Source organism: Plectropomus leopardus, chromosome 20 (genome assembly GCF_026936395.1).
Source record: "Plectropomus leopardus strain MGB_pleo_1.0 chromosome 20, ASM2693639v1, whole genome shotgun sequence".
NCBI classification, from domain to species: domain Eukaryota; kingdom Metazoa; phylum Chordata; class Actinopteri; order Perciformes; family Serranidae; genus Plectropomus; species Plectropomus leopardus.
The window spans coordinates 29,647,902-29,668,699 of NC_142195.1; the positions used below are offsets into that span (position 1 = coordinate 29,647,902).

Below are 20,798 nucleotides of genomic sequence, written 5' to 3' on the forward strand. Positions count from 1 at the left end.
GACTGATGTTCCTGGAAAATTGCCTTTTAAGGAATTTTGAAACAGAGCAGGAATGCGCGTGGTAATTTAGGGAGTTTCTACTTTGACTTGTTGCTGATTAGCAGCACTTTAACTCGTCAATCAATCGCTGGAAAAAAGTCCAAACACTCTGAAGTTATCCATCAAGAGGCTCCGGCAAAAAACCATAAAACACTGTCTTTGTCCCAAAACATAAAGGCTCCTTTTTTACACTCGGCGCCGAGCCAGTTTCACACCGACGCAGTTTTCATCTCCACAGTCAGCAGACATGTTGTCCGAAGCCCAGCGGGAACATCACGCCGTCAGGCCGCCTCGCTGTTCGGTATATAACATCGTACTGCAGAGAGGGGACGGCTGTCTCACCTCTGAGCCGGGAACGCTGACTTTTGAAGAAATTTGGCTTTTTTTAAATTCACTTTAAAATGTTTTTGGCAATTTTTGAAGAAAGCATTTGTCTTTTTTTTCTGAAAACATTTTTGGCAATTTTTTTTCTGAAAACATTTCAGGCAATTTTTTTTAAAGGTTTTTGGCAATTTTTGAAGAAAACAATTAGGTTTTTTTTTTTCTTTAGAAGTTTTTTTGGCAATTTTTGAAGAAAGCATTTCAGCAATTTTTTTTCTGAAAAAATTTTTGGCAATTTTTTTGCATGTAACATCTGACTGCTTAGTGGGGACAGAGTGGTCTAACCTCTGAGCCGGGAACTGTGATATTGAAGAAAATAATTTTGCAAATTTTATCTTTAAAAAAGATTTTGTTGATTGTACAAGGAAGCATTTGGATAAAAAAAATTTTGGTTTTTAAAATTTTATTTAAAAAATTTTTTGGCTATTTTTTCTTGAAACATTTTGGCAGTTTGGCATATTTGTGTTTTAAGTCTCATTGATGCAACATTAATTGCAATATAACTATTACTGACTTACTGACTCCTTGTGCAAAAAGCTAATGCTAAATCACCTTTTCTGTTTCCTGTGAGCTTAAAAAGGTAATAAAAAAAGTGTATTTGTAGAGCAGAAAAAAACTGATTATGCAGCTGTTTTTGTAGTTATTTTTCAGAATGAGATTATATGTACTAGAATAAAAGTCTGAGTTGTTTTATTTTGGGGGTTTTCTCTCTTGTTGAGTTTTTGCTCATATTAAGCTGAAAATTAGCTCGTACATATGATCAGCTAGAACGTTTTTTGTGTAAATCAGAGGCCTGTTAGATAAAGAGGAACTAGTTTACTACAATGATTCACACTAAAGGGTTAATGGAGGTCAGATGATGCAAAGTTTGAGGAAACCCGGGCTGGAGCCTCAGAGGCTTCGCTCTCACCTCGGCTCGATGATGTGGAGGCTGCAGGCGGCTGCACCTCCTCCGTCTCTTCATCAGTACTTCCTCCATACTCGTCCTCGTCCTTGTCCTCGTCCTCGTCCTCGTCCCTCTGACCTCCTGTCTTCTTCTGTCCCTCAGAGCTACAACACAGACCAGAGAGCACAGGATTCATTTCTGTCTGCAAACATGAAACACAAAAGTAAAAAAACCAAAAAACAGACTTTGATAAAAATGAATAAAGCGCTAAATAAACATCACGACTTTTACTACCAGAGATGAATCAGAGAGTTCAGGAAGCTCTTGAGCAATTTGTTGAGCAACTAGAAAAGTTTTCAACAGTAAGTTTGCATGTGATGAAAATGTGGAGTTGAAACATTCCTCGATTTCAGACAGCGAGCTGCTGCACTGTTTTCAGTGTTTAAGAGGTGAAAGCAGCTGAAAAGTCCTGAAAATGAAGGTGAAGAATGGGGATACAGCTCAAATTTCAATGTGATTTTTTAAATTATATTTTTTATATCTATTTTTTTCCCTTTTCAAACTGCAATGAGGCTAAAACTAAGTCAAATCTCATTTTTAAGGAATTTGTGTGTAAAATTGTTGATCATTAATAATAAATAGAATTTGTAATCCAACCATCCAAATTCTCCTCAGTTTATCCTCGAGTCCGAGTGAACGTTTGTGCCATATTTGAAAAAAAATTACCCTGAGGTTTTCTTGAGATATCGCAATCATGAAATGAGACAGAAAATGTCAGAGAGATCTTGACCTTTGAACACCAAAATCAAATCCGTTCATTGCTGATTTAAAGTGGACGTTTGTGCTAAATTTGAAAAAATCCCATTAAGACATTCTTCAGATATCGCAAGAATGAGATGAAAGCAATGTCAGAGTGACCTCTGAGCACCAAATTTTAATCAGTTCATCCTTGAGTCCATGTGGATGTTAGTGCCAAATCTAAAGGCATTCCCTCAAGTTTTTAATGAGATATCGCAATAATTAAAAGAAACAGAAGCAGTCAAACAGACTTTGACCACCAAAATTCATTTAGTTTATTGTCAAGTCCAAGTGGACGTTTGTGGCAAATTTGAAAAATATTCCCTTACGGAGATATTGGGTTCACAAGAAAGAGACAGAAGAGGTCAGAGAGACTTTGACGTTTGACCACCAAAATCGAATCAGTTCATTGTTGAGTCAAAGTGGACGTTTGTGCCAAATTTACAGAAATTCCCGCAAAGTGTCCTTGAGATATTGAGTTCATTAAATGAGACTGACTCAGAGTCCAATGGACGTTTGTGCCAAATTTGAAAAAGGTGTTCTTGCGATATTGTGTGAATGAGAATGACATGGACAACCCAAAAACCAGGATGACGGGGTTAACAGATGTGAGTGTGTGTGTGCGTGTGTGTGTGTGTGTGTGTGTGTGTGTTGTGTACCTGGTTTCCTGCAGGTGTGTGACGGCCTCCTGCAGACTGCGGATCTTTGCTTTCTTCTCATTCAGGACCAGAACAAAGCGCGAGTACAGCTCGGCCTCCAGGGCTTCTTTACCACCAACGTAACGCTTTAGCCTACAATACACACAAACACACACACGTATTAACCCTTTAACGGGCATTGTCAAAATGTTTTTGCAGTCAAATTACTTCACTGAAAACTTGGCAAAACCCAGTTTAATTTTATACTGATATTTTAATATGAAGCATTTTAGCATTTTGATTATACTGTTATTCTATTCAATTCTATTTTTATTATATTAAATTGACTATTTGTTTTTTTATCATACATTTTAAACTGATTTTATAACTAGATTCATATTATTTGTATTTATTTTATGTTTACTTTTATTTTGTGTGACTGTTAAGGGGTTAACATCTGGAGGTCACACTCTCTTCATCTCTGACACCAAAATCTTCTCCTAAATGACATGAAAAGTGCACTAATGTTTCTCCTCAGCAACACAACACCTCCTGTGCTGATCAGTGATGGATAGAGCCGTCCAGGGAGCGATTACAGAGCCATGAATCACACGAGGCGAGCCGCCCTCAGCGTCACTTCAAAGCAGGTCTGATTTTAATAAAGAAAGTTAAAAGAAATTAGTAAAAATTACCTGAAAATAAGGGCAAAAAATGTACCTAGAAAATTGCAAAAAATAAAAGGAAAGTCAAAAAAAAGCCAAGGAAATGACTTGGAAAAAAAACTGAAAAGAAAAGCAAAATCTGTCAATAAATTTTAAATACATAATTTTTCTTTCCCTTATGTTTTTTAAAAATTATTTCCTATAACTTGCAGGACATTTTTTTATCAAGTTGCCAACTTCTTCCAGTGTTCCCAAAGGAATAAGCAACTTGGCAAGCAATGTCCAACAAATTAAAAAAAAAGTAAATGGCAGTAAGACTCTGATCTGAAAATAATCTTTAAAAAAAGAGGTAAACAAAATGAATACATAAAAATAAATTTATGGATTTTATAATCCAATTATATGGATCTTATCATTATGCATTTAAAATTAGGTTGAGGAGATATAATTTTTTTCTCAATATTCATATTTATGTTTTTATTAGTTTTATTTGAGCACTTTTTTCAGGTAATTTTGTAGGGGTTTTTGTTTGGGTTTTTTGCTGAATTTAGGTAATTTTCTTGAATGTATTTTTTTTCTTTTGCTATGTTTTTGGTCATTTTTTGGTCAGTTTCAAAGGGTTAAAGCAGACGTCTGGTGATTCTGTTTTCTTTCTTATTGTTGTCAAATCCAACGGAAACATTAAACCAACAGTGAAAATATCTCATAACAAACATTATCTGTGTATTAAAGACTCACATATCTTCTTCTGTTTATTCCAAATGTGGATTAATCTGCCGCTAAAAAAATAGTCCCACACAAATGCACCATTTCCTCCAGTGAGCTCGCCACATTGGTGGTTTGGGTCTTTTTATGTGATTTGTTGACAGTAACTCAAAAATGTAACAATGCTCTCCTTGTCCTTTAAATTAAAGTAAATACTGTGGACCCCCTCAGCCGCTCTGATGAACTCACGCAGCAGCTGTGACGTCGGTCCAGACGGCTCCTCCCTCCTCACTCTGCTACAGGAGGCTGCTCGTAACTCAGCGTGATGGATTTTAGGGAAACTAAAACTTGTGATTTTAACCCGAATGCCAGAGTGTGCTGTGCTGCACTCACACACGTACGAGGTCACGCAACACTTTTCACTGCGGACCAAAGTACGGAGAGTCTCATGACTTCTCCGCCCATCACAGGTTTCCTGATTTTAAATGTTGTTGTTGATCATTTACTTCCATCCTAATTTTATAAACACCGATGCACTCTAAACTTGCCAAACCAAAATCAGCGAGCTGCTAATTAAAATCTGAGTGCGAAGACACGAGTTCATGTTTTCCATGATCATGACCGGTGTTTTTTTAATGGGTATGTGTTGTTCGTCTAATTTGTGTGTGAACGTCTTGAGGAGCTGCGTGGGGACGCAAAATGTATCTAAAGTGTAAACAGACAATTAGGTTGCATCGAATCGTATCGCAAACTTTCACAGTTTGAACAGACATCGAAACAGAACTTTTATTTTAAATTTATGACGAGGAAAGCTTGAAAATGATGTAAAAACGTCTGACCTGCTGTCTCCCCAAAAAACACCCTGTTCATCCTAAAAAAAGACTAAAATGTCTCCGTTATTGCATTAAATCATTGTAGAGCCACTTTTTAGCTTATTCCTAACAATAAATCATGTTTTACAATCATATGGTTTGTATGAAAGTCCCTAATTTGCAAAGTAACTAGAAAATAAACCTGTCAGTGATTCCAGCAGCAGATTTATATTATTTTAAAAGTTTAGACAGGTTCGCCTGAAGTAAAATACTTCACTTTACACCTCCATTTATAAAATGCTCTTCATCCCTGGAAATAAACTTATTTGTAAAATTTGATGAAACTACAGAACTTTTCAGACGTGGAAATCACCTCCCACCCTGCCTGCTCCTGGTTTTGGTTTATCTGTGTGTGTTGAGTGTGTGTGCTGAGTGTGTGTGTTGAGTGTGTGTGCTGAGTGTGTGTGCTGAGTGTGTGTGTTGAGTGTGTGTGTTGAGTGTGTGTGTGCTGAGTGTGTGTGCTGAGTGTGTGTGTTGAGTGTGTGTGTTGAGTGTGTGTGTTGAGTGTGTGTGTGTTGAGTGTGTGTGTTGAGTGTGTGTGTTGAGTGTGTGTGTGTTGAGTGTGTGTGTTGAGTGTGTGTGTTGAGTGTGTGTGTTGAGTGTGTGTGTTGAGTGTGTGTGTTGAGTGTGTGTGCTGAGTGTGTGTGTTGAGTGTATGTGTTGAGTGTGTGTGTGTTGAGTGTGTGTGTTGAGTGTGTGTGTTGAGTGTGTGTGTTGAGTGTGTGTGTTGAGTGTGTGTGTTGAGTGTGTGTGCTGAGTGTGTGTGTTGAGTGTGTGTGTTGAGTGTGTGTGCTGAGTGTGTGTGTGTTGAGTGTGTGTGTTGAGTGTGTGTGCTGAGTGTGTGTGTGTTGAGTGTGTGTGTTGAGTGTGTGTGTTGAGTGTGTGTGCTGAGTGTGTGTGCTGAGTGTGTGTGTTGAGTGTGTGTGTGTTGAGTGTGTGTGTTGAGTGTGTGTGTTGAGTGTGTGTGTGTTGAGTGTGTGTGTTGAGTGTGTGTGTTGAGTGTGTGTGTTGAGTGTGTGTGTTGAGTGTGTGTGTTGAGTGTGTGTGTGTTGAGTGTGTGTGTGTTGAGTGTGTGTGTTGAGTGTGTGTGTTGAGTGTGTGTGTGCTGAGTGTGTGTGCTGAGTGTGTGTGTTGAGTGTGTGTGTTGAGTGTGTGTGTTGAGTGTGTGTGTTGAGTGTGTGTGTGTTGAGTGTGTGTGTGTTGAGTGTGTGTGTTGAGTGTGTGTGTTGAGTGTGTGTGTGCTGAGTGTGTGTGTGCTGAGTGTGTGTGTGTTGAGTGTGTGTGTTGAGTGTGTGTGTTGAGTGTGTGTGTTGAGTGTGTGTGTTGAGTGTGTATTTACTCTGCAGTGATGCGCTGCTGTTCTCGTCTCAGTCTCTGGTTCTCCTCCTGCAGTCTCTGGTTGTGGTTCTCCAGCGTGGTCCCCCTCTGCAGACTGTGGATCAGTAACTCTCTCACCGCCTCCGCCGGCTCCGGGACGGCCGTCAGCGAAACCGAACCCAACTGGAACTGAAGGAAAACATCGATAAAGAAAGAGAAAAATCAGAAAACGAGGGATGGGAATTTAAAGACTTTTAATTCACGGTTCTGTTCATTAATTTAGTCGCTCAGGAATTCTTTTAAAAACAGACAGTTTTACTGAATCTGGTGCAAAACACAAAAACATGTAACATATCTGTGCTTTGGGGAAATAAACAATGCTGCAAATCCAATTTAATGCTAATTAATGTGATTTAGGTTAACACTTTAATCTCCATTTCTCATTGAAAACATCTGAGCTGCTCTCTGACACCGAGGACAGCCGTTCCCATGGAAACGGAGTGTCCCCTCAGACATGTTTACGCTCAGATAAGAAGCAGAGCAGCGACCCTCACGGCCGACCTCTGACCTTCAGCTCCCTAAATAACTGACCTTTACAGCTGTGTGTGGGTGCAGGTGTGTGTGTGTCTGCAGGTGTGTGTGTGTGTGTGTGTGTGTGTGTGTGTGTGTGTGTGTGTGTGTGTGTGTGTGTGTGTGTGTGTGTGTGTGTGTTAAAGGACTGTTGGAAATGTGAAAAATCCAACAATTTCTATTTTTACCGTTTCTGGCTGTGATAAATGATGTAATTTTAAAGAAAAAGTATATCTCCTTTAATCTGACACACAAAGTAATTAAAGAAAACATGCATTTCAGAAATTTAATCTAAAAAAAAAAAGAAAGAAAAGAAATTCACTCAGATTTTTACGTTTTCTATGAAAAAATGGAAAAAAAATTAAAAAATAAAGAGAAAGGCAGAAAGTAAAAAAAACAACAGTACTTAAAAAGAACAAAAAAAACAAAAGAAAAGAATTCCCCAAAAGTTTTATATTTTAAAAAACCCCAAAATAAATTAACTGTTATGTTACATTTATGTAATTTAATTTATTACACACAAAAAAATAATGATTTTTCCAAATATTTTCCATGAGTTTTCCAGGTTTCCATGAGCGTGGGAACCGTGCAGACCATATCTGGTGATTATTATGCCAAATTTTCAGTTGAAGTCAATAACTGAGACGTTCACGTCCTCTGCTGACGTGAAGATCCGTCATAATGTGACAGAAATGAAGCGTTTACGTCTCATTTCATCCCTCCTCTGTGTCACGGTATTTACGAGAGTCTCATATTTGCCAGCCATGACTTCAGCGCCTCTGAGAAATGTTAAGTAAATAAGCTGCGACTAAAATACTGCTGGAAGTGGAAATACCTCTGAGCTCAAACACTTCCAGTTGTTGCCTCGCGATGTTCGCTCGGCGAGCGTCGCCTGACTGAGGCCGCTCGGAGCTGGACGCTGCCGTCTGTTGTGTTGGCTGCGCACTGTTGATGTGGGCAAAGGTTTCCCGTGTCGTCATGGAGACGCTACTGTTTGAAAAGCTGTTTCTGACTCCCTGATTCACACTAATTAACTGCTGGATGCTTTTATTTGGGGAGAAACCTCCGAGAGCGGCTCCACCTCTTCCAGATTTACTGCCAGACTGCTGAGTGCTGCTGATGCACTGAGGAGCTGCTGGTGTTAAAGTCATTAACAAACCTGCATGTTTTTGGTGAAAGAACGGGCATCCGTCTACATGACCTTTAACCCTTACAGCCCGCTTTAATGTTATACATCTGAATCGCTCTGTGCACAAAATGTTGTGGCTGTTTTTTGTTTGTTTGTTTGTTTGTTTTTTACCCTCAAAATTGATCATCCAATGATGATAATTTCTGTTTTTACAGTTTCTGGCTGCGGTAAACGGTGTTATTTTTGGTGATTTTCAGCTTTGGAAGGCTTTTTTTTTTTTAAACAACCAAAATTTTTTAAAGACTTAAAAGAAATCAGCATAGTTTTTTGGAGAAAAGAAAACTCTCCAAATTGTTTAAAAATTACAAAAAAAAAGAGAAAATATTTGCCACAACAGTTTTAAAGAAATCATTTTTAAAAAGTATTTCTGCGTAAACGTTTTAACATGGAGGATTTTTTGGGATCGACTCGCTCCTGGAGCCAGCCTCTCGTGGACATTAGAGGAACTGCAGGTTTTAGCTTCATTTTTAGCACCAAAGGTTGCCGCGTAGCTTCAGGACGTTTCAGTGGGACGCCCCTGTACCTTAAGGGTTAAAAATGCCGACCATGAATCACAGTGTTCGAGGTTCTTGGTTCGAGTCCACTTCCTGTCATCTGCCATCTCTCTTCTGTCGGTAATTAAGATTTTAGATGCCAAGAAACAAAAGCAGGCAGGTTTCAGATGTCTTTCTCCAGCTCTGAGCTGCCAGCTGAGCTTCCACGAAACTCCCAAATTTTCCAGAAATGCACACGACTGCTTCATCTTGAGCGCAGCGTCCAGCTGAGTAAGTCACTCTTGGAAGAAGTCTGAAAACTCTGATTACATGTTTTAATGTTCCAGTTGACGTCATGGTTTCGGTCACCTGAGCTGCAGGCTGACGCAGCGCTCCAGATGAAGCTCGGGGACTCGATTTTACTGTCAGCGTCTCAAATTAAAGCTCCAGTGTGTCGGATTAAAGTGAAAATAATACAATCAGTGTGTTTTCTTTACTGTAAAATCACCCGAAAATAAGAATCTTTGTAGTTCTGTTACTTTAAAATGGACATATAGATGATGGTCATATACAGAGATCATTTTTAAGGTTTTACAAACGTCCTAAAATCCCTGACATGTCCTAAACCCAATTTTTGGACATTTCTAGGATCTTAAAATAATTCTAGGATTTTAGGGTTCCTTGTATTTTAGGATGTTTTTAGGATTTCAGGAAGTTTTTAGAATTTTAGGACAATTACACGATCTTTAAGACATTTATACGAAATTTATTTTACCAAATTTTAGGGAGGTTTAGAGGATTTTAGGAAATTTTTGAGATTTCAGGACATTTCTAGGATTTTAGGAATTTAAGGATTTTATCCAATATTAAGATTTCCAGATGTTTCTAGGATCTTGTGACATTTCTAGGATGTCAGGATATTTCTAGGATTTTAGGACATTTGTAGGATTTTAGGACATTACTCAGATTTAAGGACATTCCTAGAATTTTTGGAAAATTTTAAGATTTCAAGAAGACGTTTCTAGGATTTTAGGAATAGTTTTTAGATATTGCTAAAATTATATAGATAACATATTGATAATCCTTGGATCTGAAGATGTTTTTTCAGGATTGTGGGACATTTGATGCTGTTTTATTCACTCTGACACCTTATGGAGACGTTTGAAGTACAAAAACAATTCACAGTGTGAATCCCTTTATTTTCATTGTGAATTAGAAAAAGATTGGGGGGCCAGATTTGGTCAGCAGGCCGTCAGTTTTATTCTGCTCAATAAAACGATTTGTTGAAAAATGCACATTGATGTGTTTATTCAGTCGCTGTGACCATCTGACTCTGATTACACCAAACAATACTGTATCAGTGTGAGAATAAGCCTTTAAATCGACTGAAGTCAGTGGATTTAATAACTGAAAACATTTGCCAAACACAAACTAACATCAATACCAAATGTCTCAGTGTAACATGTTTCCCAGAGGAGCTGGAAGTCTGCCGTGTTACAGGGAACATGCGTCACCACACACACACGCACGCACGCACACACACACACACACACACACACACACACACACACACACACGTTTGGTATGTCAACCACGTGAGGTAACACCTGTGTGTGAGTGTGTGAGGGTCTCTGCGATTAGAGGGGAAAGAGCCAGCATTAGACTGAAGGCCGTCATTACGACTCGTAACTCCAAGAGAAATGAATTTCTGTTTTGTGTTTTTAAGTTGCGCAACAGAAACCCTGTGATGACACACACCAGCACACTTCTGCAAATCCAACTCTCATTTTTCAAAAAACAGAAGCATCCATTCATTTCCTTCTCTCTGCAACAGACGCACTTACATTTCCACTCTGTCATAATTACCATGGCAACAAGGTTTTGTGTCTCCATCATGAATAAGCCTGTTCACACGACTGACCCCTGAGCAGAGATGATTCAGTCGATTACTAAATACATCCGAACAACACGAGAGGGTGTTGGGTGGCCCCCCAGAACAATTTCTAATTCACAATAAAAATAAAGTGATGGACACTGTGAATAGTTTTTGTCCTTTTAGTCTCCATAAGGTGTCAGAGACAAAAAACAGCATCAAAATAGAGCTTGTTGATCCAAAAAAGAGCCAGAGGAGGATCCCCCACACCCCCGACAGAGGACACAGCTGAGACACTGATGTCCTGAAATCCTAGAAATGTCCCAAAATCCTAATAATGTCCAAAAAAATGAAATATGTCCTAAAATCCTACAAAAGTTTTAAAATTCTAGAACAGGCATCACCAACTGGGGGATCGTGGTCCGGATCCGGACCAAAACTTCATCCTATCCGGACCAAAACTTCATCCTATCCGGACCAAAACTTCATCCTATCCGGACCAAAACTTCGTCCTATCCGGACCAAAACTTCATCCTATCCGGACCAAAACTTCTGACCCGTGGCCAAGTTGTGCTGGGCAATTAATCAAAAAATAATCGAAACCAACATTCAGAACCTCTAACCGACATAATCTTGCCCGTGTTGGGTATTTCAATTATTTAAAAATTCTGTTAACCCTTTCCCCACCGGGGCTGCCAACTCCCACGAATCTGCCGTGCGTCTCACGCTTTTGGGCTCTGTCTCACGCTCTCATGACACAGAGGAAAATCTCACGCCAAAAAAAAGCGAGGGCAGAAGTGTTGAACAATCACATCCGGCAGCCCGCTCCACTGCGGAAATGTGCTCCAGCACGCGGACATGTCCGACAGACCGATCCAGAGCGGACGTGTCCAACACCCCGCTCCAACTGGAGCAGTTTTACAAACTGTGTTTTTCCAACAAAACACCTGTCATTGTGCACGACCAATACGCACGGAGGTGGTTTTTAACAAACAAAGCCAGACTAGACTAGACTGAATGGAAAACTGGGTGGCACAGTACTGATCTGGTTTGAGTCCTACTTAAAGAATCTATAGGTAATCATACATCTGAGTGTACAAAAACGACAAGCAGTCCATGCAGTTCTCCAAGGCTCAATATTGGGGCCTCTTCTGTTTAACATCTACATTATTAACACTCAGCTGATGGAGAGCAGGCTAAATCTGCCCCCCCCCAACCGTTTTTGAATTAACAAGAAAAATAAAGTGCTTCATACTGGGAATTGTTTCCATACTTTAAGTATCCATAAGGTGAGTGTATAAAACAGCAACAGAATATAACATGTTTATGAAAAGTGGCTGTGGAGGATCCCCCACAACCCAACAGAGGTCCTAGCTAATGCCTTTAACATCCTAACGTCCAAGAAACGTCCTAAAATCTTAGAAATATCTTAAAATCTTAGAAATATCTTAAAATCTTAGAAATATCTTAAAATCCTTGAAACATTCTAAAATCCCAGACATGTCCTGAAATCCTTAAAACATCCTTAAATTGTAGAGTTTTCCTAAAATCCTAGAAATATCCTAAAACCCAAGAAACTGTCTGAATTGAGAGAATAGTCCTCAAATCTGAAAAATGTCCTGAATTTTTAGAAACATCCTCAAGTCCTTGAAAAGTCTTAAAATCCTAGAAACACATGTGGGGCCGCTGAGACTGGCCCCTGACCTTCTGTCACTGAGCAAACGTGGCCCCCAAGCAAGGCAAGTGAAGTATCCCTGATCTACATAACTTCATGAGCTCAGATATATATACGTCAGTACGAGGGTACAGAGGTACTTTTACTTTGGGTATTTGTTGAAACAACAGTTTTCACACGTTTCACACTCTCTCCATCACCTCCTCGGCTCGCTCAGGAGACCAAAACGAGCTTTTCTCTGCAGCTCTTTAACGTCCAGCAGAGATAAAGGAGTCGTCGTGACGGCTCTGACCGCTCTGACGGCGGCGTTAAAGTCAACAGTCAGCTCACATTTTACTGATAAAGCTGCTCGGCGAAAAACAAAAGCGCTCTCTGGATTTAACCCCGTGACTCGTGAGTCATGAGAGGGAGATTTAAATAAACACTCGCTCGTCTGGTTATCGCACACAGATATGAGAGAAGACTGATGGCACTCACAGAGATGTCCCGCTGAACCTTCTCGTACGCCAGCGTGACGGCGGAGAGGCGGCCGGGCGGAGACGGCGTCAGGGTGAAGCCGTAGGTGTCGGAGCTCTCGCCGTCCGTCAGCGCCTGCTGGAGGTCCCGGACGTACCGCTCCGTCTGCATCTCCAGCTCCTGCGCCTCATCGCGCACCGCCGACTCGCTCACTGCAAACACACGGCACGAGGAAATGTCACAACGAGGACGACACCATCAGCCCGACCAGCATCCAAAGAGTTAAAAAACACAGCGAGCATAAAGAGTTAAACCAACATCGGCCTCATGCATGTATGACCAATGTTCTGCCTGTCCAGGATTTGCTCTTATTTTGGGATTTCTGGGATTCAGCATTGTTTTTTATTTTTGCTTTTCTCTGACGTCTGAGAACATTTTAGGAGCATGCCGGGCCGCATGCAACATTTTTTAAAATTTTGTCTTATATTTTCTGTTAATTTTCTATTATTAGAAAATATCAGAGAAGTCGACTCCAGATGCAAAAAAACCCCCAAAAAACCCCCACAAATCTGTAAGACAAAAAAAAAAAAACAACCAAAAACCTATTGAACAAGCTGATACATGAAATCAAGAACGAACATTTTTCTAGGACTTTATGATATTTCCAGGAAGTCAGGACGTTTCTGGGATTTTAGGACATTTTTAAGGTTTTAGGACATTTCTTGGATTTTAGGACATTACACACAGGAATAATTGAATTAAAAATACGCCTCATGCATGAACAAATGCTCTCTTATTTTTGCTCGTATTCAAAATTTGTCCCTGTTGATTTTGGGGATTCACCAGTGTTTTCTTATTTCTTTCTTTTCTCTTATCTTAGAGAAAATTTTACGAATGGTCCTGAGCGCTCTGACCACGACACGAGAAAAACATCTCGCTTTCACAGACCACAAATTGATGTCCAACACAAAGAAAAATATGTTTTTATTTGAGGAACATTTTTTAAAAAATGCATGAATTATTTAGAATATAGAAAGCAAGTCATTATGTATTTGTGTATTGTATATGTATATATGTATTTGGATGCGTTTTTTTGCTTTATGTTTTTCATTGTCTGTAATTATTCTTTTGTTTTTGAAGAATATTTTCTGTATTTCGTTTTTTACATGCTTGGAAATAAATAAAAATCAAATCAAGAGTTAATATTCAGTGTTTAAAGTAGTTTTTTGTTATTTGTTGTTTGCTTTGCAGGTTTGTGTTTTACATTTACTGTAAAGTCTCTTACGCAAAAAATTAAAATAAATTATGCAAAAAAGAATAATAAATTATGCAAAAAAAGAAAAATAAATTATGCAAAAAAAATTAGGGCTGCCGTCAGTCAAACTAATAAATCTTCCTCTGAGTGATGCTGACAAGGTCAACGACGCTCTAAAACGTTCACAGGTGAGGTGAGAGAGGTGAGAGTGTGTGAGTGAGTGTGTGTGTGTGTGTGTGTGTGTGTGTGTGTGTGTGTGTGTGTGTGGTCACACAGATAACATAAATCATAAATCCTGTCAGACGTGTTGAAGTCGAGCAGGGAGTTCGCTCTGAGTGACATTTGTTTGGATTTTTACCGTCTCCTCTCCAGGCGTCCTGTCCGTCAGTCAGCAGCAACTGGAAGCCTGAACCTAAGCTCCGCCCACTCCAGTCCACCCTCAGGAAGTAGGAGGAGTCAGGCTCGGACGAGACGCTGACCTCGCGCACCGACACGTTCATCCTGCAGAAAAAATTAAAAAATGAACCTGAGTGTCAGCCGTTACACACTAACCGATAAACCCTCTCACTGTCTCGTTAATATACGATTATTTAATTTCACAGTTTCTGCTTTATTCCGCCCTCATCCCGATCGACGTGAACACAGCTGCAACAATTAGTCAATAAATCAAGTAAAGACAATAATCAGCAAGTTTTTCGGTAATCAGCTGATCATTAAAGAGAGTTCTTACAGCTTAAGACAAACAGGATTTAAGACTTTTTCAGCCGTTTGTAATGAAATTAAAGCCCAATTTTACGATAACAGGAGACGAAAAACACATGAACTTACATCACTTACTTTAAGTTAGTTTGCCAAAATATTTAAAGTAAAAGTAAAAATATTACTTTTTGGTGACGCTGCATTCTGTGAATTTTTCTGTTTTTTCGTTACTGATTATTTTCAAATGTTACAAAACAATATCAGAAAAAACAATATGGATTCAATAAATTATACTTTCCATAGCACTTTTTATGACTTTTGAAAGACTCATTTAAAACAATTTGATTTAATCTTTTACCCAACATCAGTCCTAATCATAAATATCAAATATTCATTAATTTTAAGAATCTTAACCCTTTAAAGTTTTGTCATGATGCCACTATGTTTTTAGATGAAAAAAAAAGAATTATTTTCAATAAACCACATGCTAAGTAGATTTTTTATTTGGCTGATGACATCCTGGTTTATGTTAATGATCATCAGCAACATTGATTTTTATACATTATTATTTATGTGCAGTGTCAAACACTCAAAATCAGAATATAAAAAATATTATACATTAATATGATTTTCTACTTTCATTGAGTTTATTTTTAACCAATAATAGCCCTAATCATAAATATCCAGCTGTTTTCAAAATTTTAACCCTTTAAAAGTCAGTTTTTTCATGATGAGACCATGTTTTTACATAAAAAAAAAAAAACAACACAAAAAATGACATCCGATGGAAAATAGTCAAAATGACAAATTCAGAGTCAAAAGCCCAGAATGACACCCAGAAATAATACAAGTCCTGTTTTTCTGCTCTGATGGCTGTGGGATCAAAAATGTCAGTTTGAATGGGTTTCAATGGAGCATTTTTGGACCTGAACAGTCTGAATGTAACTATTTAGTTTCCACAGTGTATTTTAGACTTATTGTAGGAGCTGAGCTGCAAATTCACTGATTACACTCAAATACACAATCTGGACTACATTTAGGACTAAAGGGTTAAGAAACTGGACGGCTGCAGAGAGGGAAAAGTATGCACCTGAATGACGAGTCACACAGGGACGTTTTTTATTATTTTTGTCATTTTCTGTAAAAATTCTGAACTTTTTATTTATTTATTCTGCTTCAGATTGAACCCTGAACCGGTGTGTGTGTGTGTGTGTGTGTGTGTGTGTGTGTGTGTGTGTGTGTGTGTGTGTGTGTGTGTGTGTGTGTGTGTGTGTGTGTGTGTGTGTGTGTGTGCGCGCGCGTGCTGTCAGCCTCGCCTGCTGGAGGTGTGTCAGTCCAGCTGTTCTTACATCATCGTGCTGTCATGCGTCGCGGCCTGCTGTTCACGTGCCAGCCGACATTTTCTGCTCACCGTCTGCAAAACAGACCCTGGCTGCAGAAATCTGTGTGCGGCCGCGTTTGCAGGAGGTCCAGTTATTGTTTTACAGAGAGAACAGAAGACAGACTGAGGGTCTGAGGAGAGAGGGGATCTGTAAACCATCAGAGACCCCATAAGGCTTGGCCACGAGGAACCACAAAGCCCCCACGAGAGGAAACAAACAAGGCCGGCCTGTTTACGGCCTCAGAGCTGCTACACTCAACTGATAATTGTCATTCGCAATAAACACATGTTGGCAATTTATCAGGCTCCCTCTTAACACGCTCATTAAATATAAATATAAAAAGTAAAAAAAGTGACTGTTAGAAAAAAAGTGCATTAGCCAACATATTGGAAAAAATTTAACATCACATAAAAAATAAAGAGTACATATATTAGATAAAGTACAGATAAATCTGCAACAGATTTTCACTCCCAACTCAGCAAATGCCAAAACTTTGTCAGCAGCTGTAAACATCAGGCTGTGACGCTCTGCCACCACTACAGTGATACTCAACTGATGGCCTGCGGCCCAAACCTGGCCCCTGATACGTACCAAAACAGCATCAAAATAGAGCTTTTTTATCCAAAAAGTGCCAGTGGAGGATCACCCACACCCCCACAGACGTCCTACCGAAGACACTAATGTCCTAAAATCCAAGAAATGCCCTGAAGTCCGAGCATCCCAAAATCCTAGAAACATCCTGAAATCCAAAAGCATGTCCTAAAATCCTAAAAATTTAAAAAATCCTAGAAACATCTTAAAATCCACTAAATGTCCTACAATTGTAGAAATATCCGAAAACTACTCTGAAATCCTAGAAAAGCCCTAAAAAACTAAAAATGCCCTAAAATTTTACAAAATATCCTAAAAGATCCTACAAAATGTCCCACCGTCCTGGACAAATCTTAAAATCCATGAATGGTCTTACAATCGTAGAAATATCCCAAAACACACTCTATAATCCTAGAAAAGTCCTAAAAACTTAGAAATGTGCTGAAATCCTAGAACCATGTACTGTGCTGCTGCAAAAATGCTGAAGTACATCTCATGTTACATGTTTATGATCTTTTTCTTGTACTTTATAGAGTATTATAATGTATGGATTCTTCTTTTTTCTCAATTTGTTAATTTCTTTTCTTAACTTTGACTGAAATGTGCAGCTGGCCTGAGTGTTATGAAACGCTGGTTAAACGCTGGTTTTGCAGAGCGTCGTTCGGTCGTGTGATGCACGCAGAGAAAATGATGCAACATGTCATCAGAGCTCACCGAGCACTGTGACGCAGCAACACACACACACACACACACACACACACACACACACACACAGTGTCTTTTTTAAAAGATCTCTGCAGCAGGAAGAGCATCTGTCTCACACACCATCATTAGTTTAATTTATGGTCATTTTGAGACTTTTAGCAGTTTTACATTTTACAATAAAATGTGCAAAAAGTGGTTATTTAACGAGCTGTTTCATGTTTTTTAACAACACAAGCCGCACAGATCAGCTGATGTCCACACCTGCCGAAATACTGATGGACAGACTGAAGACAAAAAAGACAGGAAGGAAGACAGACTGAACAAACAAAAAAGAGCAAGAAAGAGGCTGTGATAACAAAAAATCTACTTAGCATGTAGTGTATTGAAAATAATTCATTTTTTGTTTTTTTTTCATATAAAAACAGTGAAATCATGAAAAAGTTACATTTTAAAGGTTTAAATTCTGAAAATTACTGAATATTTTATATTTATGATTAGGACTGATGTTGGTTTAAAAAAATAATACATTCAATAAAAGTAGAAAATCATATTAATGATTTTTTTCACAGCTTGACTGTGAAAAAGTGCATTTTGTGTGCAGAACAGTTTGAATATTTAACACTGTACAAAAAACAATAATGTCAAAAAAATCAATGTTTCTGTAAATCACTGACATATATCCCAGGCTGTGATGATAAAAAACAATTAATTTAGTGTTGGGTTTTTTTTCATCTAATAACATCGAAACATCATCAAAAACCTGGAATTTAAAGGGTTAAAATTCTGAAAATGAATGAGTATTTGATATTTATGATTGGTACTGATGCTGGTTAAAAAAAATAAAAGCAGAAAATAATATAAATGTATGATATTTATAAAGCTTGACTTTAAAGAGCATTTTGTGTTTAGAGCAGTATGTGTGTGATATTAAAGCGGGTCGTCAGGGGTTAATAGACTTTTATTATTTTTATAAAGTTTACAGACTTTATTTTTGGGATGTTAGCATTGTTGGGATTTTTGTCCACAGACTGAAAACTTTCTGAAAACTGTTTTATTTAAATAAATCCACTCTTTTATCTCCCAGTTATAAATATCCGGAAGTTTTAATGAGAGTTTTTTGTTTAATACTTTTATTTTTTGACCAGCTGGTCCTCTGAAATCACACAGAAAGGGTTAAACTGCGACGGTCTGAGTGTTAGCTCGATGCTAACTGACACAAACAAACACGCTGTTTGTAAACACGCAGCACGCGACGACACCACAGAAGAAGAACGAGTCCGACAGCAACACGACGACGCGTCAGGTGTTGTCTTACCTGCAGCCTCACGTGCACGCGCGCTGTTTTCAGGACTAAATGCGCATTTAGCTTTTTTAGCTTCAGTTTAAACAGCTGCTGCCAGGGAAGCTAACTCCTGCGTCATCACCAGGCGACACAGCCGAACAGCTGATTTGATCAGGAACCACAACAAAACCACGTGGTCTCACAGCTCCGGTACTACAGCAAGAGCAGTAATACTGCTGTGTGCAAATATTCAAAAATAAATAAAATAAACAAAAAATAAAGATAAAATAAATGTAATAAATAAATAAATTTAATAAAAATAAATGTTAAAAAAAATCATTACTTCAGTAAAAGTGGTAATACTACAGTGTGCAACTATTTAAAATAATTAATAAATAAAAATAATGTAAATAAAAATCTCAAGTAAAAGCAGTAATATAACGGTGTGCAAATATTCCACGAATATTCAAAATAAAAACTAAAAAACAAACTCCAGTAAAAGCAGTAATACCACAGTTTGCAAAAATATATTAATAATCTGAATCAAAATAAGGTTTATAAAGGTGGGTTTTTATGGAATTTGCATTGTTTTGTTGCACATACATTAACCCTTTGAAAACAACGCAATGAGCAACACAAGAAAAAATAAAAAGAAATTAAGAAAAAGATCTGGAGGTGGTGCTTAAAGATTATAGAAATTAATTCTGTAAATATAACTTTAAATATGTAATTTTGAAAATGACATAAAAAAATAGATTTATGCATTTTTAAAATTATATCACAGAATATAATTAATTATATAAAATAAACATTTTTAAAAAAAAAAAATTTTAATGTTATTTTCTTGTATATTTTGTGTTTTACTTTTTGTGACTGAGGTAATTTTTTTTTTTGTTTTTTTTGGCTTATTTATGGCAATGTCAAGTTTTTGAAAGACATCAAATAAACATGGAAAATAAACTTCAGGACAGTACTAAACATCAAGTACTTTGTTACATTACTTTTAATTTGGTAAAATCTAAAACTCTTTCTGTTACACTTCAACATGTGGAGAATCCAAACTCTGACAAACACGGTTACAGTCGCGAAGCTCTGATTGGACGAGCAGCGTTTTGAAGAGGAGGATTTGGCTTGTTGGGAAATTTGTGGTCATCTTTTTTTCTTTTAAAATAAACAAATCCAAATTTACTCTGAGATTCTGCGACTGAAACTGAATATTTCCCACAGTCCTGCACACATGTGATGCAGCACTCAGAGGCCACCTGGGAGAGCTGCGCAGGTGACTCTGTGAACTCCACTCATGCATGAACGTCTCTCTCTCACACACACACACACACACACACACAGACACACACACAGACACACACACACACACACACACACACACACACACACACACACACAGACACACACACACACACACACAGAGTAAATCCCCGTGGAGAATCAGCTGATGAAGGCCTCAGAGTGTGTGTTTCTTTAATAGAAAGTCTTTAATGTCGCGCGGCCTCTCAGAGCGATTATTCTTGGAGAGCGTGTGTGTTTGCAGATCATCGCTCTCTCGCAGTAATCCCTTCATTTCCCGCTCTGCAGCATGTGGCACGCAGCTTGTTTCCTTTGCCTCTCTGACGAGGAAACCAAAACAACGCCGAGGAGGCGAGATGCTTATATTTGACGGTTAACTGGCCTCGTGTCGTCACGTGTAACAGCTGTCTGACCTGAATATGCAGATAACGTGTTGTCAAAGATCAGACGTGAGTTGTGTTCAAATGTTTTGACGTGTGGACGGCTGCATGCAGATCTGCAGAAAAACAGGACTTCAGAGTTCATTTCTGAGTTGATATATTTTCTGGGTGCTCCGGCCGTACAGGAAACGTTCAGTTAATGTGCTTGCAATTGAGTATTTTCTTGTTAATGTGAGGAGATGCTGCCACAACCGCTACGCAGCTTTGTCGTCTGCACAACCTTCGTTGTGGCAACGTGAGGCAACGTGAGGCAACGTGAGGCAACGTGAGGCAAAGTGAGACGACGTAAGGCGACCTGAGGCGATTGCTGATGACGTGAGGCGACTTGTGGTGAGGAGACATGAGGCTAAGTGAGGCAACATGTGGCGACTGCTGGTGGCGTAGGCAATGTGTCGTGAGGCAAGGCAACTTATGACAACTTCAAGAGACATGAGGCGACGTACGGCAACGTAAGGCAACCTGGGGCAATGTGAGGCAAAGGTGTGGTGACATGAGGCAACGTGTGGCGATGTGAGGCACTGTGTGGTGACGTGAGGCAATATATGGTCATGTGAGGAGACTTGAGGCAACTTGTGGCAACGTGAGGCAACATGCAGTAGTGTGAG

At 38.8% G+C, this 20,798-nt stretch overlaps 1 protein-coding gene across 3 annotated transcripts in view; it reads right to left on the reverse strand.

Moving 5' to 3' along the window:
- LOC121959462 (X-ray repair complementing 4) overlaps positions 1-20,798 on the reverse strand; it is a 39,207-nt gene that overhangs the window by 11,562 nt on the left and 6,847 nt on the right. For 2 of the 3 annotated variants that reach the window (XM_088071241.1, XM_042508742.2), the window contains exons 1-6: positions 18,482-18,608; positions 14,148-14,290; positions 12,556-12,746; positions 6,321-6,487; positions 2,764-2,895; positions 1,331-1,470 (exon numbers count right to left, since the gene is read on the reverse strand). In XM_088071241.1, the coding sequence (XP_087927367.1) occupies positions 1,331-1,470; positions 2,764-2,895; positions 6,321-6,487; positions 12,556-12,746; positions 14,148-14,289 (772 nt within the window). In that variant the 5' untranslated portion in view covers position 14,290; positions 18,482-18,608. Of the gene's footprint in view, positions 1-1,330; positions 1,471-2,763; positions 2,896-6,320; positions 6,488-12,555; positions 12,747-14,147; positions 14,291-18,481; positions 18,609-20,798 lie in introns of those variants that run through there. The other variant, XM_042508743.2, reaches the window with a different exon arrangement.